Raw genomic sequence first — 24,864 nt, 5'->3', positions numbered from 1 at the left:
TTTTAATTAAAGCTTTTTTATTTTCAAAACATATGCATGGATAATTTTTCAACATTAACCCTTGCAAAATTTTGTCTTCCAATTCTTTCCTCCCTTTCCCCTATTCCCTTCCATATGTTAAACATGGTAATAGATGCATACATATTTATATAGTTATCTTGCTGCACAAGAAAAATCAAAGCAAAAAGGTAAAAAAATGAGAAAAAATAAAATGCAAGCAAACAACAGCAAAGAGTGAGAATGCTACTTTGTGGTCCACACTCATTTCCCATAGTTCTCTCTCTGGGTGCAAATGGCTCTCTTCATTATTGAATAATTGGAACTGGTTTGAATAATCTCATTGTTGAAGGGAATCACGTCCATCAGAATTGATCGTCGTATAGTCTTGTTGCTGTGTACAATGATCTTCTGGTTCTGCTCATTTCACACAGAATTAGTTCGTGTAAGTCTCTCGAGGCCTCTCTGAAATCATCTTGCTGGTCATTTCTTACGGAACAATAATATTCCATAACATTCATATATTATAATTAATTCAGCCATTCTCCAATTGATGGGCATCCACTCAGTTTCCAGTTTCTTGCCCATGTGGATCCCTTTAAGATCTCTTTGGGATATAAGCCCGGTTGAAACACTGCTGGGTCAAAGGATTTGTACAGTTTGATAGCTCTTCAGATTGCTCTCCAGAATGCTTGGATCAGTTCACAACTCCACCAACAATGCATCAGTGTCCCATTTTTCCCACATCCTTCCAACATTCATCATTAATGTTTCCTGTTATCTTAGCCAATCTGAGAAGTGTGTAGTGGTAACTTGGAGTTGTCTTAATTTGCATTTCTCTGGTCAATAGTGAGTATTGTGCCTTTTATTATATTGTCTCAGCCCACTCATGAGCAAATAATATTTCTATAATTATTTAGAATTCTATTTGTGTAAAAGAGTTTTGTAATTATGACCATATAATTCTTGTGTGTCAAGACTCGTAGACTCCCAAGTCTTATATACCTATAGCTATTTTAAATGGAATTTCTCTATCTCTCCCTGCTAGAATTCTAGTGGTTAATGTGCAGAAATTATGAATTGTGTGGATTTACTTTATATCCGGTAACTTTGCTGAAGTTATTATTTTGATTAGATTTTTAGTTGACTAAGGTTCTTTAAGTGAACCATCATATATTATCTGCAAAAACTGATGGTTTTATTTCACTTTTTTGCCTATACTTATTTTTTGGTCTTATTTCTATCACTAGCATCTGTTATATAATATTAAAGGACATAGTTGGAATAATGGATATCCTTGGATATCTTACTATTAAGGCTTTTGGCTTATTCTCTGCTTGCTTTGGGTTTTAGATAAGATATGATTTAATATTTTTTTAAAGCTCCTTTTATTCTTATGATTTCAGATGTTTAAAAAAATAATATTGGGTGTTGCATTGTCAAAAAATTTTCTTCAAATATTGAAACAATCATGATTTTTGTACTTTTTATTGTCGATATGGTCAGTTACACTTATTGATATCATAATATTGAAACAGTTCTGTATTCCTGGTTCACAGTTTATGGTCTTTGTAATATGTGGTTGTAATTTTCTTGGAAGCTGTTTATTAAATTCTTTTGAATGGATATTCATTAAGCAAATTTGTGGTTTTCTTTTTTTTTTTTTTTTTCATCTCAGTTAAGGTATCAACACTGTCACAGAAAGAATTCATTAGGACTCCTTTGTGTGTGTGTTTTTTTCCCCCCCCAAAATTTTGTAGTATCAAAATGAATTATTCTTTAAATGCTGGGTAGAATTTGCATGTAAATCCATTTAACCTTGTTTGTCTTTTACGAAAATCATTTGTAACTTGTTCAATTTCTTTTTCAGAGGTGGGGTTATGTAAGTATTCTGTTTTCTTTAGTTAATCTGGGAAATTTATATTCTTACAAATATTAATTTCATTAAGATTTCCAATTTTATTAGTATTCGGTTGGACAAAATATATCTTAATTAAAGAGGGGACCCCAAAACTCTGAAAATCCTTAAAAGAGAAAATCTCCTTCAACTCTGCCTCAGTGAGGGACCCCGCCCCAAGGACAAACAGCTTCATCCTTGTTATCTGGGTGGGGTTGGCTCAGTCCTGAAACCCACGGAATTCAATTCAAATTCTAGCTTGAAGATGAAACACAACTAGGAGCCAACTTGGAACTCCACCCATGAGCCCCCTTCAGCTTGTAGCCAAAGCTCCCTATTATGAAAGAGCCAAACTAAAACCCTCTCCTTGCAGAGGTTCCAAACATACCATGCTATGCTATGCTTGGCACACCAAAGGTCTCTGCCCACTGGAATACTGTTTCCAATGCCATCTTCTCTTTATCCTCACCTAGTTCCTTAATCAGACTTTAATTTTACTTCCATTCCCCATAATAAACCTCTTTTATCAATCTAGGTTTTCGGGTCTGTAAATTCCTTTACAAGAGAACTGTGCCACCAGAAGAGAGTTCTCCCAAACTCCTTACTCTTGCACCAAATCCAAAGGGATTGCAGCTCCATTTGACTCCCTGAACCCTGAACCTGCCACTAGACCTCATTTAACTCCCTGACCACCAGTAACCCTAATTTCAAATCTAAACCTCATCATTAATAATTTCTTTTATTTCCTCCCTATTGGTTGTAAATTTTTCATTTTTTTTCATTTTTCATTTTTAATACTGGTAATTTGATTTTCTTTTTTGTTAAAAATTGAATTAGTCAGTGCTTTATGTTATTTTATTTTCTTTAGAAAAACAACTGCATTTATTAGCTTTCAAAATTTTTTTTAACTTTTAATTTTGTTAATCTCTGATTTAGTTTTCAGAATTTCTGTTTTGGTGTTAAATTGGGAGATTTTATTTTATAATTTCCAAATGTCTTTTTTTAAATTTATTTACTCAATTCATTGATCTGCTCTTTCTGTCTTTTATTAATGAAAGCATTAAGAGACTTTAATTTTCCCCAAAATACTGCTCTGATTGCATCCCACAAATAGTGGCATGTTGTTTCATTGTCATTGTTTTTTAATGAAATTGTTGCTTGTTTATGTGAATTGGTATTTGACCCATTCCTTTCCCAATTTATTTACCAATTCATGTTAATGTTAACTTCAAAAGACACATATTGAATATAATTTTAATTGTATTCATATCAGAGAAAGATACATTTTGATAGATTTCTATGGCCTAAAACATGGCCAGTTTTTGCTCAGTTGAAAGAAAATTATATTGAGGTGTGTGTGTGTGTGTGTGTGTGTGTGTGTGTATGTGTACATCCATAGATCTATTTCCATTCGTTATTCTCTAGAGGTCTATCATATCTAACTTTTCTAAAATTGTATTCATTTCCTTATTTTCTTATTTATATCATGGCTAGATTTATCTAGTCTAAGAGGAGTAACTTGAAGTCTCCCTACTAAGATAGTTTTACTGTCAATTTTGTCCTAGAATTCATTTAATTTTCCCTTTAAGAATATGAATGCTCTGCCATTTTGTGCATATATATATGTAATATTGATATTACTTCATTGTCTGTAGTACCATTTTTCAAAATGTTGCTTTCCTGATTATCTTTTTTAAAAATTTTATTCATTTTGAATTTAAACATAAAAAGACTCCCCCTACAACAAAATTGCCATGTACAAAGCACAACATAGAGGAGATTCAATAAAATAACCTTAAATTTTCATTTCACACTGCTTAATTTTTTAAAAAAAAAACTATGTAATAAATACTATACATTCTTTCCAAAGGTACTCTGCTTTTCTCCTTCTGTTTTATTTTTATTCTCTACTATGAACTTTTTATTTTTCATTCTTCCTCTCTTCCTCCCCACCCCCAGAAGGCAATAATTAAACAGAAATATACATATATATAGAGAGAGACATATTTACACACACACACATATAAAACCAAACTATATGTAATTCTGTTTACCATTTGTCTGGAGGTGGAGAGCATCTTCCTTCAGAAGTTCTTTGGAGTTGATTTGAGCATTTATGGTATTAAGATGAATTCATTATTCAAAGTTATTCTTAGGACAGTAGAGTAATAGAAATGCTATTATTGTGTACCATGTTCTCTTTTTCATTATTCCATGCAAGTCTTTCCACATTTTTCCAAAATCATTGAGTTCATCATTTCTTGTAGTACAGTAATATTCCCTTACAATTGTATACCACAACTGTTGGAAGGGACAGTCTGCAAGAGCTCTTGGAACTCTTATTTTAAAGAAAAAGAACACCACAACTTGTTTAGCCACTCCCCAAATGAAGGATATCTCTTATTTAAGCCAATCTGGTAGGTCTAAGATGATATCTCAAAGTTGTTTTAATTTGCATTTTTCTGATCAATAATTATTTAGAACATTTTTCAAATGACTGGTTTGTATTTTGATAAATTTCTTCATATATTTAAGAAATGAGACCTTTAAGACTGTATAACACCCTCTTCCCAATTTTTTGCTTTCCTTCTAATCTTGGCTACGTTGATTATCTTTGCACAAAATCTTTTTAATTTAATGCAATTGAAATTACTCATTTTATACTTAATAATTCTTTTTTATTCATAAATTGTCCCATTCATAAATCTTATAGGTAATATGTTCCATGTTCTTTTCATTTTATTGTGATAATTGTTTTTCTATGCCTGTCCATTTTGACCTTATGTTGGTAAATGGTTTAAGATACTGATCTATGTTTAATTTCTGTCAGACTCCTTTCCAAGATTTCCCCGAAATTTTTATCAAATAATAAATTCTTTTCTCCAAAACTTAATCTTTACATTTGTAAAACACAAGATTTATAATAATTTACTATTGTATATTGTATGTCTTTTCTGTCTATACTAATCTATCTTTCTCTTAGCTAGTACCAGATTTTGACAATTTTGATAATCTGGTATTTTCTTTTGATTGCTATTGCAATATAATATTGCAAAAATGATGTTGAATATTTATGATGCATAGTGTAGTTTCCCTGTTTAATCCTTTTAATTAAATTTAGCTTTAACTCTAATTAGAGATCATAATTGCTTTTTTTTTAACACCATTATCAATTCTATTCCAGTCCTTTAATTGTTTTTAATTGTTTCTTGTAAACAGCATGTTGTTGGAGTTTTACTTTTAATCCATTCTGCTGGATTCAGTTATGGTTCATCCCATTCGCATTCAATGTTATAATTACTAGTTTTATATTGTCCTCCATCCTAGTTTTCCTCACTATTTATTCCTCTTATTCTATTTACCTTTCCCTCCTCAAATGGCTCATTTATACTAATTATAACTGTCTTTTCCTCCTGTTCCCTAATCTACCCATCCCCAAGAATCCCTCCTTTATTTCTTTTACTTTCCTACTTTTTTTTTTTTTTTTTTTTTGCTAAGGCAATTGAGTTTAAGTGACTTGCCCAGGGTCACACAGTTAAATGTCTGAGGGCAAATTTGAACTCAGGTCCTCCTGACTTCAGGGTTGGTGTGCTATCTACTTCACCCCCTAGCTGCCCCTACTTTCCTACTTCTTGATCTACATCCTATTCTAAAGGCCTTCCCTCATCCTACCTCTTGCCCTTCTAATTCTCTCTCTCTCCCTCTCTATGTATATATATATATATATATATATATATATATATATATGTATATATACACTACCCCAATAATAACAATCTTGAGCATAAAATTTTTTTCTCATATAAGAATTAAATTACTATTGGGCCCCTTATAATTGGTCTTTAATGTTTGCTGTGTTTCCCCTTGATCTTATATGTCAGATTTTCCACTAAGTTGTCTTTCAAGTCATTAAATTTCCCCTTCCTCCCCTTTTTTTCCATTCAGGATTATCCTCAGTTTTGCTAGGTAAATTATTCTTGGTTGCAAGCCCAGCTCCTTTGCTCTTTGAAATGTGGTGATCCAAGGGTCTTTTAATGTAGAAGCTTCTAGATTTTGTATTATCCTGATTATAATTCCACAGTATTTAAATTGTTTTCTTGTTACTTGCAGTATTTTTTCCTTAACCTAGAAACTTCAAAACTTGGCAATAATATTCCGATAAGTTTTTATCTTGAGATCTTTCAGGTAGTGATCAATGGTTTTTTCTATTTTTATTTTTCCCTCTTGTAGTATTCCAGAACAATTTTTCTTAACTTTTTTTTACCATATAATAAATAGCTACTTTTTAAAAAATCATAATTTTCAACTAGTCCAACAATTCTTATATTGTCTCCTCAATCTTTTTTTCCAAATCAGTTGTTTTTCTAATGAGATGTGTCACATTTGCTTTTATTTTTTTTTCCTTCTTTTGATTTTATTTCTTTGTGTCATATCATTAGATTTCCCCTTATTCAAATCTGTTTTAGTAATAGCTTTTTATTTTCAAAATACACACAAAGGTAATTTTCAACATTTACTCTTACAAAACTTTATATTCCAAATTTTTCTCCCTCCCCCCAGACACTTGTCATCCAATATGTTAAACATGCACAGTACTTTCCTCCACACGTATCATGCTGCGCAAGAAAAATCAGATCAGAAAGGAGGAAAAAGGCAAGCAAACCACCAAAACATGCTAAGTGGTGATCCACATTCAGTCCTCTTTCTGGATGCAGATGGCTCTCTTCATCACAAGTTCACTGGTCCAATTTTACTTTTTGAGGAGCTATTTCCTTAAGTTTTGGTATTTTTTCCTCAATTGATTGACTTTCATGTCTTGCTCTTTCCTCCCCCCTCCCTGCCAAATTTTCCTCAACCTTTCTCATTTGACTTTTAAAAGCTCTTTAAAGAACTTTTTTGGGGCATTTGAAGCTTTTGGAGGAGGTGCTTTTTGTTTTTCACTGCAAAAACTCTTGTTCCCTGATCTCTGTCTCATGGCTGTGAATTTCAGGCCTTTGCCCTGGAATGGAACAGGAAGCCAGATACTCTGCTCCCTGTCCCTCAACCTGACCAGCGCTTTCTCCCCACCCTCAGCTGCAACCTGGGACTGTGTCTGGCACCCAGCAGCAACCCAGAATGCTCCATCCTTCCCCACTCGGCTGTTTGATCCCCACATTGGGCAAGTGAAAGTTTTGCACCTGAGATGACAACAGGGCACCAAACACTTTCTAGCTGGGTGACTCTGGTCAAGTCACTTAGCCCCAATTGCTTCATTCCCAACCCACCTGCCCCCCAAGAAGCTCCATCAGACTCCACTGCCTCCAGGGGTTTGCACTTTCATGGGGCAGGCCTCCAGCCTACAAGGTTTGTTCTTAAGGTGCTTCCCAGTTGTCTTATGCCTTCAAAATTCCCTTTGAGGCAGTATATGTGGTGGGGGGAGAACTCAAGAGAGTCCAGTGTTTATTCTCTTCTGATTATCTATTTAAATTAGGTATATTTCTGATTACCTATTTAAATTAGGTATATTTTTGCTTTTGCATTTAATTTTGTACTTCAATTGAAGCATAATGGTTCCTGGACCAGCCCCTTATCTTAACTCTGTGTGTAAATCGTTCTGTTTCAAGTGTTTATTGCAAACAGCATATTGTTATATTCTAATTTCTAATCCATTGTTTTCATCTTTTATGAATGAGATCATTTCCATTCAAATCCAACTACATTAGCTGTTTCCTATCTTATGCTTCTCTTTTTTACTTTCTCCCTTCCTCAAGAATCTCTTTTGCTTCTGATCACTTAAATAGATCTTTTTTCTCTGTCCCTCCATAAACTTCTATGTATGTATATGTGTATATGTTTATTTTTCCCTCTCTGAACCAGTTCAGATGAAAGTTAACTTGAAGAGTTTTCTGCTACTTCCCCCACCCCATCTGTTACATAAACAGATTCTTCCTCATGCACCCCATTTATTTATTTTTTTATTTAATAGCCTTTTATTTACAGGTTATATGTATGGGTAAATTTACAGCATTAAGAATTGCCAAACCTCTTGTTCCAATTTTTCACCTCTTACCCCCTCCCCCCTCCCCCAAATGGCAGGATGACCAGTAGATGTTAAATATAGTAAAATATAAATTAGATACACAATAAGTATACATGACCAAACCGTTATTTTGCTGTACAAAAAGAATCAGACTCTGAAATATTGTACAATTAGCTTGTGAAGGAAATCAAAAATGCAGGTGGGCATAAATATAAGGATTGGGAATTCAATGTAATGGTTTTTAGTCATCACCCAGAGTTCTTTCTCTGGGTGTAGCTGGTTCAGTTCATTACTGCTCCATTGGAAATGATTTGGTTGATCTCATTGCTGAGGATGGCCAGGTCCATCAGAACTGGTCATTATATAGTATTGTTGTTGAAGTATATAATGATCTCCTGGTCCTGCTCATTTCACTCAGCATTAGTTCGTGTAAGTCTCTCCAGGCCTTTCTGAAATCATCCTATTGGTCATTTCTTACAGAATAATAATATTCCATAATATTCATATATCACGATTTATTCAACCATTCTCCAACTGATGGGCATCCACTCAGTTTCCAGTTTCTAGCCACTACAAAGAGGGCTGCCACAAACATTCGCATGCACCCCATTTATTTGAGATGGTGTTATCTTACCTTTACCCCAGGGACCTACACAATTTTTAGACTCATTCTGTCACATGCTAGCTTGTCCATCTCATCTAAAAAGGGAACAATAAAATCCTTCAGTTGTTTGTTATAAAGAAAAATAAAAGCAAACAAGAGCAAACTATGCACACTGCACTGAAATAGAAAACACTATTAAATATCATGTGTACCTCTATCAATTCAATGACTAAACTGACTCCTGAGGATATCTAACATGCATTAGTCAAATCTAGGTGCAGTAACTACAAACACTGCACACTTAATAAATGCTTGCAGAATTAGTCTTCAGTGCTCTGGCAGACAGCCTATTGTCAATTGTTCTATTCTTAAGGCTGTTCTCCAGCGTGTATTTGTCAATAGAATAAATGTTCTTCACTCTAAAGGACTAAATTCATGATTCTCTAAGGTTTCATCCTATTAGTGGTTCTTGGTGTCCTAAATAATGGAGACAACAGAATTGGGTTTTCTTTCCCATAACTGCTCTCTTGCAAGGGTTTGAAAAATCATGATGACAGGAGAAAATGTGGGGATCTTGTTGGTCACATCAGGCAGAAGTCCTTCCTAAGCTTGCTTTCTTGTATGAATTCTCTGATGTTGAGTCAAGTTTTCCCTCTGCCTGAAGAGCTCACATTGATTACAAGTCTCTCTCCAGAATGAGTTCTTACTTGTTGAGTAAAATGCTTTTTTGGGGAAGGCATTCCCACATTCAGAACATTTAGAGAGTTTCTCTCCAGTATGAATTTTCACGTGCTGGGTCAAACTTGATTTACACTTAAAGGTATTCCCACATTCATTACAATTAAAAAGTGCCTCTCCGTTGTGGATCCTCAAATGTTGAGTAAGATGTGTCTTTCTGTAGAAGGCCTTCGTACAATCAGAACATTTATAAGGTTTTTCTCCGGTGTGAATCTTGACATGCTGGGTTAGAGATGACTTAAACATAAAGGTTTTCCCACATTGGTTACAATCAAAAGGTTTCTCGCCTGAATGGCTTTTTATGTGTTGAGTGAGAAGGGCCCTTCGGGAGAAAGCCTTTGCACATTGAGAACATTCATAAGGTTTCTCTCCGCTGTGAATCCTCACATGCAATGTCAGAGATGACTTCAACATGAACGTTTTCCCACATTCGTTACAAATAAAAGGTTTTTCTCCAGTATGGCCTCTCATATGATGAGTAAGATACGCCCTTCGGTAGAAAGTCATGGCACATTCAGAACATTCATAAGGCTTCTCTCCAGTATGAATCCTCACATGCTGGGTTAGAGACGACTTAAACTTGAAGTTTTTCCCGCAATCTTTACAATTATAAGGTCTCTCCCCAGTATGAATCCTCATATGTGGGTTAATCTGTGCTTTTTTGTAGAAGGGCTTTCCACATAGAGGACATTCGTAAGGTTTATCTCCAGTATGAATCTTCATATGGTGGATTAGAGATGACTTAAATATGAAAGTTTTCCCACATTCATTACAATTAAAAGGTCTCTCTCCAGTATGTTTTCTCACGTGGGAGTTGAAATGTGCCTTTTTATAGAAGGACTTCCCACATTCAGGACATTCATAAGGTTTATCTGCAGCATGAATTTTCATATGCTGGGTAAGACCTTTTCTGCTGCTGAATGCCTTCCCACATTCATTACAAATAAAAGGCTTCTCTCCAGTATGAACTCTCATGTGCTTAGTAAAACGTGTCTTCAGGAAGAAGACCTTTCCACACTTAGGACATTTATATGATTTCTCTCTGTGATGGGTTCTCTGATGTTCAGTAAGAAGTTGTTTCTTCGGGAAGGCCGTCCCACATTCATTACATTGATAATGTTTCTTCCTGGCACGGATTCTCCGATTTTCAGTGAGTTCTGCCTTGTTGTGGAGAGCCTTCCCACTTTCATGATGTTGATGAGATGTCTCTCCTGAATGACATAGAGCTGCCCATGGAAACTGCTTTCCATCCATATGACACTCAGAAGTTTTCTCCCCAGTATGAATTTGTGGGTCCTTTGTAAATTCATTGCTTCCTTTGAAGCCCTCACCATATTTAAGATATTTACAAGAGTTCTCTCTTCTGTCAATCCTGTAATGAGAAAAAAGGGAATGGTGGTGATCGTAAGCCTTACTGTAATCATCATGTTCACAGGCTTTTTCTACAATAAGAATTCTCTGATGTCCAATAAATTATATACTGGGGGTGGGATGAGGAGAGAGAGGGGAAGAGGGAAATCTGACATTCATTACCTTTATGGGATTTTTCTCCAGAATCTATTAGATAAGAATTTGTAGATTGGAATTGGAGGCTTTTCTTTATTCAATATACAGACAGTTCTCACTTTGTATAAGTGAACTGTTATATAGACCTCTACATAAAGTGATTTTTACATAATGAGAATTTGCCCCTAGCCAATCACTTCCTTTACCCTACATGACAAAGGCATATACAAAATACCTTTACGCAAGGCATAAAATGTGCTAGAATGCAGACACATTAAATATTGTGCCATAATAAGCAGAATTAGGAAATGAAAGGTAAGGTTAATAAAGTACGACAGTACTGTGCAGGAAAATAGCTTTTTTAACTGGAGGTTGGCAGCACAATTTTATTTTATGAAGCTTTCAAGATATGTTTAGACAGTGCTTCTCTTTTTTTCCTCCTATATTTGACAATAGCAAGCAATATTATCTTCAACTAGTCTTTGAATTTTAAAAAATCTTGAAGCATTTGGATCCATCTTTTCAATGAAAAAAATTGACTCAAATGATGAAATGCTTCTGCCAGCTGTTTCATTGTGAACCTTTTTGGTTTGACCTCAGCTTACAAAATTTCCTTTTCTGCATGTTTGCAGCTGTGGTGAAAATATAAGGACCACTAATGAACACAGGGACAGATACAGTATCATTCACTGTCTGCAGACATGGGGGAACTGACTTAAAGAGACACTTCTCAGCTTCCCACCACCATTTGTGCTGCCCCCATTATACAGAGCCTTATTGTACAGCATCTGCTTTGCATAAAGGAATTTTTCTAATTTCTTTTCAAAATGAGGCTATCCTTTAGAATCCTTTATGTAAAGTTTAATTTGCATAATATATATAATAATACATATAATATATAAAGTGAGAACTGTCTATATTAATTTGATTTTTCTCAAATATATTTTATGATCTTTATTAAGATCAAAGTGAGAATTGTCTGTATTAATTTGATTATTCTCAGACATATTTCATGATCTTTATTAAGGTCAAAGTGAGAACTGTCTGTATTAATTGGATTGCTCTCCAAAACATATTTCATGATCTTTATTAAGATCTTTATTATGAATAATCTTTACTAAGATCAAAGTCAAAGAATCTGATGCCTCCATTATAGTTAGAAAATATTTTAGTTGGGTAAAATTCCCATTACAGTGATTTTGGTCTGATAATAGATTAAATGTGTTCTTATATTTATAGAAACTCTTTCCTATAGACCTGCTCTGCTGTGGAAAAAGAACTCAATCCAGGCTCAAGCTTTTTAACATTAACATTAACAATTTAATATTAACAAGCCTTTTACTACACTCATGGTCTCTCAAATGTATTTGGATTTTTAGGACATTTCACTTACCAAGAATGTTCCTCCTTAGAGCTCTGATGCTTGCCCACACTGACACCATGTTTCCAGGCTTCTTTCCAGCTGGAGGTCAACATACTAGAGCTTTTGAGATTTTTCTGAGAAAATGTCTCCAGAGAAATGCTCTCCTTTATAGATGTTCCCATGGTTTCCAAACCAGTTTCACCATCTGCAAGTAAATAAAAATGTTTATATCTCTTCCCCCATATCCACCTACTGTTTTTTTTTTTTTTTGTAGCTGACAAATCTCCTCAATGTAGAAATATTTCATTATCAAATATAAATCATACCAGAATCATATCTTTGGGGAGTCTTTCATATTCATCCTCACAATAATCTGGAGAGAGGGAAAACTCAGTTTTTATATATTCCAAATGTGGCTAAAGAAATGGGTAACTAATTAGTGACAGAAATGAATCAAAGCCTGGGCCTTTTCATTTCTATTTTAGAAAATGGCAAATTGAAGATAAAATTCCATAGGAAAAAATTTGAAATCCATATTCATAGGGACAAAAATATTCATTATCGTTAGACGTAGAAAACCTAAAAGGTTTTATAAAAGGCAAAAAATTTTCAGTACTCAATTGTTCCAAGCTGTGATCAAAAAATTCTTAAAAGAATTGCAAACTATTAAAAATCTATTAATATATAGAAGAATGCTCCAAATCACTAATAAGAGAAACTCAAATCCAAACAACTCTTAAGGTATCTACATCATATTGTGAAAATGACTAAGATGAGAATAGTCAATGATAGAGGGACTTTTAGAAGATAGATGCAGTAGGGCATTGTGGTGACCTGTGAATCAATACAATTATTTGGAAAGCAGCTCGGAATTATGTAATTAAAGAGACCAAAATGCCCATGCTATTTGGCTTAGTCTACTGCTTGGCTTTTACCAACAAGGAATCCATTAATAAGATTACGTCCACATAAACCAAAAGATTTTTAGTAGCACTTTTTGTGATGGCTAAGTATGGGAAACAAAGTAGACAACACGCCAAAATTTGTGGAATACTGTCAAAGCAGTACTGAGAGGAAAATTTATATCTCTAAATGCTTATATTAAGAAAAGAAAAAACAGATCACTATTGGTCATGCAACTCAAAAAAAATCCTAGAAAAACAAAGGAGAGATGAAGAAAAGTGAAAGTTTAAAAAATAGCCCGCTGAATTAATAAATAAAACTTGGAGCTGAATTTGTGAAAAAATAAATTTAAAAAATAGATAAGCTATGGCTTAATTTGATTAAAAAAATGACCCAAACTATCAGTATCAAAAATGAAAAGAGTAAATGCCCAATCAATGAAGATCAAATAAAAATAATTAGAAGCAATATTGCCCTTCTATATGCCAAAAATGAACAATTTTAATAAATAGATGAATATTCACAAAAATATAAATATGCCACCATTAACAGACCAGAATATGGAATACTTAAAAAAACATCTGAGAGAAATGATTATTTTTTCTTATAGGATCTAGGCTTTTTATTTCCTTATTCAGGGAACTGTCACTATAGAGCAGTCATCCACTCGCTAAAGGAAAAGGCTGATAGAGGAGATTGGCTTACTCCTAGGGGTACACATTCTAGGATCTTGGGCAGGATCCAGCCCAACTTTAGAGATCTTACTTTTGTTTAAACAGAATCTAATTGAGGTGAATTTCGGCCCCAAAATATCAAATGTTTGACCTTGAAATTCCCCCCCCACCACCACCCATTGGAGTTTAGGACATACAAAAATGAAGTGAGAAGAACCAAGAAAACAATTTATACAGTAATATTGTAATGTTTACCAATAATATTGTAAAACTAACCAATTGTGAAAGACTTAGCTACTCTGATCAACAATTCCAAAGGTCTCAGGATATAAAGAGCTATCCACCTCCAGAAAGGGAATCGATGGATTTAGAAGCAGCACTGTATTTTTCTGGCTCTTCCCTCCCTGGAAAATGAATGGCTCACATAGAGATATCTTGCATGACTTCATAGGTTTTATGAATATCATAGCTCTTGACTTCTCAATGGGTGAGAGAAATGGTCTAGAAAAGGATAGAATTTGGAATGAAAGATCAAATAAAAAGAAAAAGCAGATAAAGGGGGGAAATAGCAGTAACAACAACAAAATCATGTTTTTTGTTTTGTTTTGTTTAAAGGAAAATGTTATCCACCTCCAGATAAAGAATTGATGATTTCAGAGTACAGATTAAACCATATTTTTTTCCTCTTATATTTCCAGGTATAGCACCATGGAACAGGTCAGAAAGGATTACTCATTGGTGATGTAGACTGTCCTATAAGCAGGGAGATTCAATGGAAAGAGTTCAGGATTAGGAATCTGGAAGTCTTGAGTTCAAATTGAGCCTAAGATGCTTACTAGTGGGAGACTCATTGGTCCCAGAATTCTTATCAGCAAATATCTCCCAGGGTTTCTCTGATGATCAAATGAGATATATTTATTAACAGGCTTTAAATTTTAAAAACATTCTCTTTGGAATTTTCTTGGACCATTATTGTTGAAAAGAGCTAAGTCATTCATAGCTGCTCATCGCACTATGTTGCTGATGCCGTGTATAATGTTTTCTTGGTGATATAGAATTTTCAGAAAAAAGTTCTGGTCCAAGAGACTTGGGTGGACCCTCAGGCACGGGAAGTGTGTAAGAGAGCTATTTGTGCTACAAATGAAAGGGTTTTCTCCAGATGAGAGGCAGCTAAGTAGCCGCTGGGCCTGGAGTCAGGAAAACCTTAGTTCAATTCTGCCCTCAGACATGTCCCAGCTGTGTGACCCTCACCAAGTCACTTAATCCTATTTACTACAGTTTCTTCCTCTGTAAAATGAACTGGAGAAAGAAATGGCAAACCATTCCAGTATCTTTGCCAAGAAAACCCCAAATAGATTCATTAAGGGTCAAACACAGTAATCAATAAAGTTAGGCTGCCATATGCAATGTCTAGACAAAGTATAGATAATACCCTAAAATTGCAACTATTCTGTCACTGATCCTCAGGGCTACTCTGTGAGATAGATGCTATTACTACCTTCCATCGACATATGAAGAAACTGAAGTATTCAGCAAAGTGCCTGGCGCAGAGTAGGTGCTAAATAAATATTTATTAACTGAGATGAACAGTGGTTCAGTGTTGGGGGCAGGGTTCTACAGGTAGTAGGGGCTAGGATTCCACTGCACATTTGTCCATACAAAGAACAACACAAAAGGCTGACTAGAGCACCTAACAGCTGGATGATCGGTCACTCACTTGGTAAGCTGGTACTTGGGACCTTAATCACTGGCTTCCAAGGAGGGTCCCCTCTCTCCAACTGATAGATCACATCTGGCTTGGAAGCAGCAAGTCCTGCTCATAACAAAAGGGCAAAGAGATGGGGAAGGAGTCAGTTCAGCTTTCAATGTCAACTCTTTTTGGGGGGGGGACAAGGGGAGCAGAACTCATTGTTCTCCCAGAACATTCCCAATGGGAAGTTTATCCCACAGGTAGACTCTGGCTCACCCAGGAAAGCTGTTCTTACCCAGATGGACCAGGTGCCCATAATTCTCCAGCATCACATCCCTGTACAGCTCCTTGTCAGAAGGGTCCAGGTATCCCCACTCCTCTGGAGCGAAGTCCACGGCCACATCCCTGAATGTCAATGATTCCTACAACAACAAATCCATTTGTGCTCACTCACGGGACCTCCCCTTAAAGAAGCATAACGTTCTAATGATTAAGTTCCAAGGGGAAAGAATATGGCAGCTTCTCTCCATGATGAATCAGATGTTATTTCCACTGGGGACCAAGCAGAATCCTTGCTATTTTGTAAGTGCTCAATTTTCATGTTCACTATGGCAACCCCAATAGGAGACTTCTCTTTTACTCCAAAATCACACTGCACACTGTGAGTTCATAAGTGATGAAGGCTTCAGTGTAATTCGTGTCCCTACAATTGAGCTAAGCATTAAAACTGAATTTATACTGAGCTTTGAGATGACCAAAAATCTTTTATATCATTCATAAAGGAATGGAAAATCATTTCTCAGGCAGTCTGAATTGATCGAATAGAACAACAATAATCATGATAATTAGAATAATATTTATATCATATAATGCTTCAAGTTTTGTAAAATTCTCTACAAATATTGTTTTTTTCTCACTAAAATCCTGAGATGGGTTATATTATTATTATCCCATTTTTACAAATAAGAAAACCGAGGCAGACAGCAGTAAAGTGATTTGTGCAGGATCATACAGCTATGCCAAATCTAAGACTGCATTTGAACTTGGGTCTCTCTGACATCACCACTATTTCCACTGAACCCCTGAGCTTCTCTAAGACAAGCCCAAAACTGAAAGCAGTCTCTGCACTCATGGAGCTTACATTTAATAAGGGGGATAGGACACTTGGATGGAGGGAACTGTGACCAAGGAGAGATTTTGGTTTGGAAATTTACAGAGATGCTGAGCAGAACCATAAGGTATGAACTAATAATAAGTTGTTTCCAGTGCCCAGTCGCAGAAATAGCGTTAATGTGAACTGGAAAGGCCATTTGGTGTAGAAGACCGAGAGCTGGTCTTGAAAGATGAAAAATCTGGATTCAAGGCCTTCCTTTGATACAGTTAGGTTCTATGGCATTAGACTGGTCAAGCCACCTCTCACTACTTCAGAAATCTCTCTAAGTTCATAAGATTCAGAGAAAGTGCCCACTTGCAGAGGAAGGGGCTTCCTCCCGGGAACAACCTAATCCAAAGAAATCACCCAATTTAACCCACCACCCAACTGAGATCTGACAATATATAAAATATAATCTCAAGAAAAAGCAAATTGGACTTACTGTAAAAGAACTACTTTAAAAAAAAGACCCACCCTGGTTCCAGATGAGTGTCTCAGTCTGTTCTCTCTATTGGCTGTTGGCATCATGATTGACTTAGAACACTGTTGAGAATCAGCAAAAAAAAAAAAAAAAAAAAAAAAAAAAAATCAGTTGAGAAATAATTAACTTCAATAAAAAAGACTGCAGAGTAAACCTTTGATGTTACCATCTCCCACAAACACAGCCCCTCCTTGTCAAAGAACTCAAGAGAGTCCCCTCTGCCTTTTTTTCTCTTCCTTACCAGCTGATCATCTTCAGTATGACCTTTAATCAATTTCTTACCTTCTCAGTTCTCTCGCTGCCAGGCCATCTCATCTGGGCTAGCCACTGTCACCTCTTTTTTCCATCTGGCCACTGTGAGGTAATTTAGGAATTTACCAGTGGGAGAAGTGGGCAAGAATGGCAGGGGGATGTTCCAAGATGAGGAAGTCCCAGAAACTGAGGGAAATTTTAGGGTGTGACTACAGCTGAGACAGAGCATCAAAATCCATAAAATCAGAAGCACAATCAGGAGGGAAAGGAAATGAGAAATATGTGGGCAAGAATTAGAAACAGATTTAATAGTTTGTCACAAGAATACAAAACCTCACCCAAGCAACTGAATCCATGACAATTTGGATGAACCAAAAAGAAGTTAATTACTTTATAAAATAAGGAATATTAAAGGTCAAAAGCTGAAAAATAGAAGAAAAAGTAAGGAATCTCTAATCAGTTGAGCTAGAAAACATCAAGATAGAGATATGAAAAATAGTCAACAGACCAGCTAAACACAATGACTCCCAAAGCATCTAAGCATCAAAAAATCATGAAATAAAACTATCCAGATAGAACAAGAGAATAAAATGAAAATAGAGTCCACAAATGAAAATTCCCAAAAGCATTACTGCCAAAAGCTAAGATTCCAGGTCAAAGGAAAAAATAGGGTCAGAAGTCAGAAAGAAAGTATTAAAGAAACAAGGAATCATAATAAGAATCACTTCTGACAACAGCCACCACCATGAAGAAGCTAAGATCTTGGAATTCAATATTACAAAAGGCAAAAGATATGAGTTTATAACCAATAATGCCAGAAAACCCAAATATAATCAAATAAATGGGAAAATGGATCTTTAATGAAATAGGGGAATTTCTAAGCATTATGAATAAAAAAATCAGACCTTCACAGAAAATGAGAAATACAAATATAGGAGTCTAGTGAAAGGGGAAAAAAAGGAATGAGATAGCAATCAAGAGGATTTCAATGAGGAGAAAGGGGGGAGAGAAACAGAGACAGAGAGAGATAGAAATACAGAGAGAAAGAAAGAGAGGAGAGGGATATGATGGGAACAACCAAGTGAAAACAGGAGTGGATGAAATCAAAGGCAGATAGAGCTGGGTCTTAGCAAAGGGGAAGGACTGCCAGTAACTCAGAGATTGGAGGGAATCAAAAGTTCAATGGGGGTGACATCCAGGAGGCAGAATATAAGGAGAAAGAAAGGGAAAACTCGGGGAAAATGACCTAATTTTGCCTTATCTAATATGAGTCAAGGGCTTCATTTTAGATGGTGACAGAATGGGCTGTCATGGGAACCTGGAAGAGAGATGAGAAGGGGGGAGCCACAAAATGGGTAGAATATAGGGTCGAGTTTAGGGAGGGAAAAGGAAGTATGTCATCTAGCTGAAGGGAGGGGAGTTCCCACTTGAGGTGAGATGAGAGGAGGTGTCCTTAGAGTAGATATGGCAGCACAGTTTGGGGACTTCTCCACTCTATTCAGTAGCATGAAAGTAGGAGAGGGGAATATTGTAGGGCCGATCTTTAAAGAACTTGATTGGTGGGAGAACAAGGAGAGCGGAGGGTAATACACAACTGAACTAGATCAGCAAAGTGTCAAGATTGGAATGATGATTAATACAACCATCACTTCATCCTGTACGGCTCAGTTTCCTCATTTGTAAAATGAGCTGGAGAAGGACGTGGCAAATCATCCCAATATCTTTGCCAAAAAATCCCAAATGGGACCACAAAGAGTCGGGTGTGACTTAAAATGAATGAACAACAATTCACTAAAGTGTCAAGATTGGGGCAGCGTAAAACCAATCAGGGGAATGGAGGGGTTCGAGTAAATGAAAAATATGTTTAGGAGCAGAAATGCACAGGGAGACATCCAATGGTAACAGGTGGAGGGGACAAAGGAAATTAGAGAGTTCCTGACCGTGGAAGGTAGACGGTGGTATGGGGGCAGGTAGGAATCGCAATCATTTCTTGCCAACTTCATGGGCTGTTACTTAAGAAATCCCCTAATAATCCAGATGTCTAACGCTGAAATTACTGGAGGAATTAAATATAACAAGTCACACAAGGACACGGTCCCTGTCACTGTTGTGACAACACAGCATTCACTACAGTTGCAGTCTGGTTTACATAGTTCCCTTAACTGCTAATTTGTTTCCAGTGAAGCTGCCCCTCCCACATTAAGATCATCACTTCTAACTTTAATACCAGCTCCCTTAGCCTTAGACTGGAAGGTGGAAGGGAGCTCCAAATTCCTCCACTCTCTTCCTTGACAGAGGTAGAGACTGGACTCTCCCCTCATTCCACTCGGCAGAGCCATTGCTTCTGTACTCCCTGGTATCCCGTTCTCCTACCTTAGCCAGGCTTTACTGCCTCCTGCATGTTTCTCCATCTCTAAGTTCCTTAAGGACAGAAAATATCTTTTATTTATTAAAAAAAATAATAATTTTTAAATCTTGTTGAAGTTTTTAGTAATAATTGTGTTAATTCTTGTTATTAATTTAGGAGTGTCTGGCACCAGCAGGTGCTTAATAAATGTTGTTTGGATAGGATGGATTGTCTAAAAGCTCTTCGTTCACCATTGGAAAACTGATTCTTATCCACTTCTCCTGCCTTTGAAAAGGAAACAACTTTTCATTCAGATCATAAACTCTGCTGATTGCATAGTAAATATTCCTTACCACCTCCTTTTCCCCCCTTGATTTACTTCTTCCCTCCCTCTCCCTTCCCTCCCTCCCAGAAGAAACTGACTTCTTATCCCTACTAAGCTATCGAGTGTTAATCTGCTGTGTATTGTAGGCAGGCCTGGAAAGCCACAGAAACCAAATCTGTCCCCTGGGAAGCTGAAGTTGCCATCAGCTGGACTTCTCGGCAGGCTAGGTGCTGTCAGTTTGGCTGCCTGTGATGGACTTCCAAAGGCCGGACCCCAGTGACGGTGGAGAGAAAATTCTCCAGAAATGGCCAGATCAGAGGGAAAACCATTCCTGTACGCAGCTGAGGGAGCTGAGAGTCAGAGACTGAGAAAGTGGGAAGTTAGGGTATTTGGGGGAATATCAGGATGCAGACTGAGTTCTCCTAAAGGGAAGTAACCATGGAGTTGGAGAGGGAGGTAGAGCCAGTGATCTGAAGGAGGAAAAAGGATTGAATGCATTTTAGAATAGATGCGGTAGAGAATCAGAGTTTGGAATCTGGGATATTAATTCTCTCCCCTCTGGGGACACAAAGGAGTTTGGGACAGCATGAGAGCAGGGGCCACTGGTACTGACAGAGAGGCTTCTCTGGCCAGTGATTAGTGCATTGACTGCTAAGGTGCCTGCTACGTGAGATACTGTGATTCTGACATTGATTATATATATCAAAATAGTCTAACATTCAGTCCAACTTCAGGGGGCTGGACAATAGCTTGTTCATTCGAAGAGCTCAAAGACAAAGATCTTATATATATGTGACAAATGTTATATATAATATATATCAAAATATTCTGACATTCAGTCCAACTTCAAGGGGCTGGACAACAGCTTGCTGACTCAAAGACTTAAGACAGACAAAGATGTTATATATATATATATATATATATATATATATATATATATGACAAAGGTTATATATAATACATATATGTGTATATATATATATATGGAGAGAGAGAGAGAGAGAGAGATAAAATACATGCCAAAATATTCTGACATTCAGTCCAACTTCAAGGGGCTGGACAACAGCTTGCTGACTCAAAGACCAGATAGACAAAGGTCTTATGTACACATCTATATGACAAAATACTCTCAGGAGCCCTTTGGGTTGTATCAGAGAACTGCAAAGTGTCATGAAAGAGATTTATCGAGACCTGGAAGGACTTTTCTGAACAGATACAGAAAGAAGTGAGCAGAGCAATTGCTATGGTAACTTCTGCAACATTATAAAAGAAACCAGCCCCAACAGGTTTCCTGGGGGGTCTGAGCACATTCACACAAGACTAATGTGTGAAGTTTTCTGTTGTTTGGTTGGCTTTTGTGCTTTTGTTTTGTTTTATTTTTTTTTATGGAAGGTACTTTCCACAAGGGAAAGGAAATACATGTGCCGTGGTGGGGAGCTGGGGTACTTAGTGAAACCATCAAGATTTATGCATAATAAAAACTGAGGTTTCACATTCAGTTCTCTCTTGCTGTTTGGTGCCTTTGGAAATGTCCTTGTTTGCCGGTGGATGTCAAGGGCTTAAACCCTGCTGGGGTCTTCTGGGCCCTGAGGGCCACTGCTGCTGGCTACCTGCTTTCCTTTCCTGAAGATGGGGCTGGGAAGGGAGAGGGGAAACGTCCTCTCTTTCTGGCCATCCCCCAAAAGATAAGAGCCTGCCCTCGAGGCACTAAGCTAAGCAAGAGAAGGTCTGTAGGGTCAGGCTTGGAAACTCCGACCAGAACAATGCTTTCTCCAGGCCATGCTCCTCTGGAGTCTCAAGAAGCAGAAAGTTCTGAGTGTCCTTTCATCGAGTCCTCTGAACCAGTCTTCTTTCCACTGCTTCCCAATCCTTTCCCTCTCAAGGCTTGATCTGAGCTGAAAGGAGCCTAAGGAGCCATGGATGGTTCTATGGTTGGATCTGAAATGAGGAGGTACCACTGGGGGCAGGGGAAATAGTTCAGCTTACTGGGTCTGAGGCAGAAATGGTGGCTGGGCAAGGATTAGGTGAGGGTCCAAGATGATGAGAAGGCTGGGAGTGAAAGGGAGAAAGCAGGTAAAAGTGTAGGTAAGGAAGCAGGTACCCAGATAAAGGGGGTGGGGGGGGTGTAGGAAGTAATATACAGAGGGCAGTTGGGTGCTGTGAAGAATCGCAGGGTGGGGTAGGTTTGGAAGTTGGGGTGGTGGGAACCCCTTATTTGAAGGTAAGGGCCCCTGTGGCCCCCAGAGTCGCTGTGATTGGACTGGGATTATGGAGTCCCCGCTTCTGTGTCCTTACAGGCCAGGATCTCAGGGTCACGGGATGGATGGCAGGAGGGATCGGGTCCCAGGGAGCCAAGACAGAGACCGAAGCCAGGGGAGACGACTTCTGGATCCTACAGAGGACTGAGATTTGGAAAGGAAGAAAACCTTGCTCTCTTAAGCGGAGGGGCAGGGGAGGGGACTAGAGGAAGGGGGGAAGTCAGCGACAGGGGGTTGATTAAGATGCCGGAGGTCTGCTGGGGAGCTTGTTAAGAATCCCAGAGGCCTCAGCGCCATTGGGGAAAGCTGCACCCCCGTCCCTGAGGGGAAGCTGGGGCTGGCTGGGGTATTCCAAGCCAAAGGTGCCTCCCCCTCCCCCACCCCCGGGACCTGCGGAGAAGCCGGAACATTTGGGGTGATGTCTGGGTCCTGCAGAAGACCCGGGATTGGGGGGGGGGAAGCCGGATCTCGTGAGAGGGGAGGGGAGGTCGGGGCGCCTGGGTTCGGAAGTGGGGCGGGCCCCGGGCGCCTGAGATCCGCTGGGGAGCTTGTCCAGGGCTCGGAAGGGCCGGAGCAGAGAAGGGGGCACCAGAGAGGGCAGCGCGAATCGGGGTCCCGCTGGCCAAGGATGCCCCCGCTCGGGACCGAACGCGGAGCCGAGGTCGGGGCGCCCAGACAAGAAGCAGGACGCGTCCGGGTCCCGAAGGCGGCGCGCGGCCAGCTGGGAGGGGGTGCCCCGGCGGCCCGGGGGAGACTCACCACAGCTCAGACCACCGGCAGAAGCAGCAGGAAGGGGCAGCGAAGCGGGCGGGGCCCGGGAGCGGGGTCCTGGCTTAGCCCCGGCCGGGCTTCCCCTGCCGCTCTCCGCCCGCGAGCGGCTGCGGGAGGACGCCCCGGGGGCTTCGGGGGGGAGGCGCCCAGGGAACTTCCAGAAGGAGGTGCCGGGCAAACCCAGGCCGGGCTGCGGACGGGAAGCCGGGGACCGAGGGCCGAGCAGTCTGGGGCGGGCCGGGGGGTCCCAAGGACCCCGCCCCCAGTTCCCGGATTGGCCCTTTCCGCTAACGCCGTCCTCCCGGCCGGACCGGAGGGAGGCCCCTCGGACACCGGCCCCGCCCCAGGTGTGGACGCCCTGCTAAGGGAGACCCAGGCCCGGAGCCGAGGCTGCCGTCCCAGGCCCTGACCCTGGTGCTGGCCCCGCCCATCCAGGGGATGGACCTCGGGCTCCCACCCTACGCCCAGGGACGCGGGAGGGCCCCTGTCATACCTGGACATGGGTCCCGAACCTCAGCCCCAGGCACCGCCCCTCCCCGGTGCTCCCCCAGCCCCAGGCTGCCAGCTGGGCCCTTCCCCGGCCCTGCCCGCCTCTGACCAGGCTTTCGGCCTCCCTCCTCCCCGGAGGCCCTTGCTCCATCTTCGCCCCATCCCCACCTGCCCCAGCAGCTCTGCACGGTCTCCCTCAGAGTCTCCCCTGCTGCCTGGGCCCCGGAGCCTCCCTCGGGCAGCGCAGGGTGGGAGGCAGCCCCGTCCGCCCCGAGGGGAGGAGGGGGCCCGGCTGGAAACAGACGTCGGCCACGTCCTGGTCTCCGGGAACTCCTTTCTCCGAACCCTCTGACTGAAGTGGCTCCTTCCGGGGGGCCCAGAACCTTCCTTTTAAAAATGAAGATCTTTTGGTTTATTTAGCCGGCGGTCCCCCTCCTTCCCCCCCCCCCCCCCCCCGCCCCTAATCGGGCAGTTCAGACTGAATTGTCTTAGGCAGCTAAGTAGCCGGGAGATTTGGGATGGGGGGGGGGGGGAGGCTGTTGCTGCCCATGGGAGTCCAGAAGAGCTCAGTTCAAATGCTGCCTCAGATCCTCACTCAATTGCGAGACCCTGAGCAAGTCACTCGGCCCCTTAACAGCCTCAGTTTGCTTCTCTGAAAAATGGACGTCCTCACCTCACCTACACTTTGAAGGTCCTTGCCTTAAGGGATCCGGCATTTCTCTGTGCTCCCTCCCCCCATGGCAAAATCCAACCCACTCTCCGGTGGGCAGCGGATGGTTTGGGAAGGGAACGGGCTCCCTGCATTTGTTTCTCTCACTCCTCAGAGCTTGAGGATTGCTGGTTGGTCAGTCTCTCTGCCAACGAGCATTTATTAAGCACCGAATGTATGCCAGCCACAGGTGAGAAGCTGGGGATTACAAGAAAGACAGGCACTACCTTCAGTGAGTTTCCATGCTATAAGGTAGGGGACTGGGTTGGTGGCATGCCCAGGAGTTTGGAGGGCACAGGGCAGGGGTGGGTGGGTAGCTTTAGGGGTTCCCTCATCATTCCCCCATCACTGCTGGCCCACATTGAGCAGAGCACTTGATCCACTGAACTCCCCAGAGCTTTTTCCAGACCCAAGCCTCCCAATCACATTCTTGCCAAGCTGATTTTCTGGACCCAAATGTTTTCCCTGGGAATTTTCCCTTATTAGAGACAACCCAATGCTTTCAAATGTCAAGATCCTTCAGGACCCCAGTCTCTTCTACAGTGCTGGTTTTTCCTCCATACTTGATGATAACCTGTAGATTGGCGAATTCTCTGCCTTGATCCAAAGGTTTTTTTAAATGTTCCTGGACCCAGGCACAGGTTTGGATCTCTGGGGCCTTGGGATTGGCGTCTACCCTTCGAACCCA

The 24,864-nt window shown here is 39.7% G+C and overlaps 1 protein-coding gene across 3 annotated transcripts; it reads right to left on the bottom strand.

Annotated features, from left to right (window-relative positions):
* Nucleotides 1-8,535: 8,535 nt before the first annotated feature.
* LOC111720118 (zinc finger protein 260) lies at nt 8,536-23,048 on the bottom strand. Of its 3 annotated transcripts, none has more exons than XM_031963369.1 (6): nt 22,967-23,048; nt 17,019-17,087; nt 15,687-15,813; nt 15,419-15,514; nt 12,155-12,329; nt 8,536-10,627 (listed from the first exon to the last, which is right to left on the bottom strand). In XM_031963369.1, the coding sequence occupies exons 2-6, from the start codon at nt 17,070-17,072 to the stop codon at nt 9,121-9,123; spliced, it is 1,959 nt and encodes a 652-aa protein (XP_031819229.1). In that variant the 5' UTR covers nt 17,073-17,087; nt 22,967-23,048; the 3' UTR covers nt 8,536-9,120. The 3 variants fall into 3 exon arrangements, with proteins under 3 accessions (XP_031819229.1, XP_031819230.1, XP_023356741.2); XM_031963370.1 differs by lacking the exon at nt 22,967-23,048 and adding an exon at nt 22,245-22,316; XM_023500973.2 differs by lacking the exon at nt 22,967-23,048 and adding an exon at nt 17,308-18,150.
* Between the last annotated feature and the right edge of the window lie 1,816 nt (nt 23,049-24,864).

This window comes from Sarcophilus harrisii, chromosome 3, assembly GCF_902635505.1.
Source record: "Sarcophilus harrisii chromosome 3, mSarHar1.11, whole genome shotgun sequence".
Classification (NCBI taxonomy): domain Eukaryota; kingdom Metazoa; phylum Chordata; class Mammalia; order Dasyuromorphia; family Dasyuridae; genus Sarcophilus; species Sarcophilus harrisii.
This window is presented reverse-complemented; position numbering and strand designations above follow the sequence as displayed.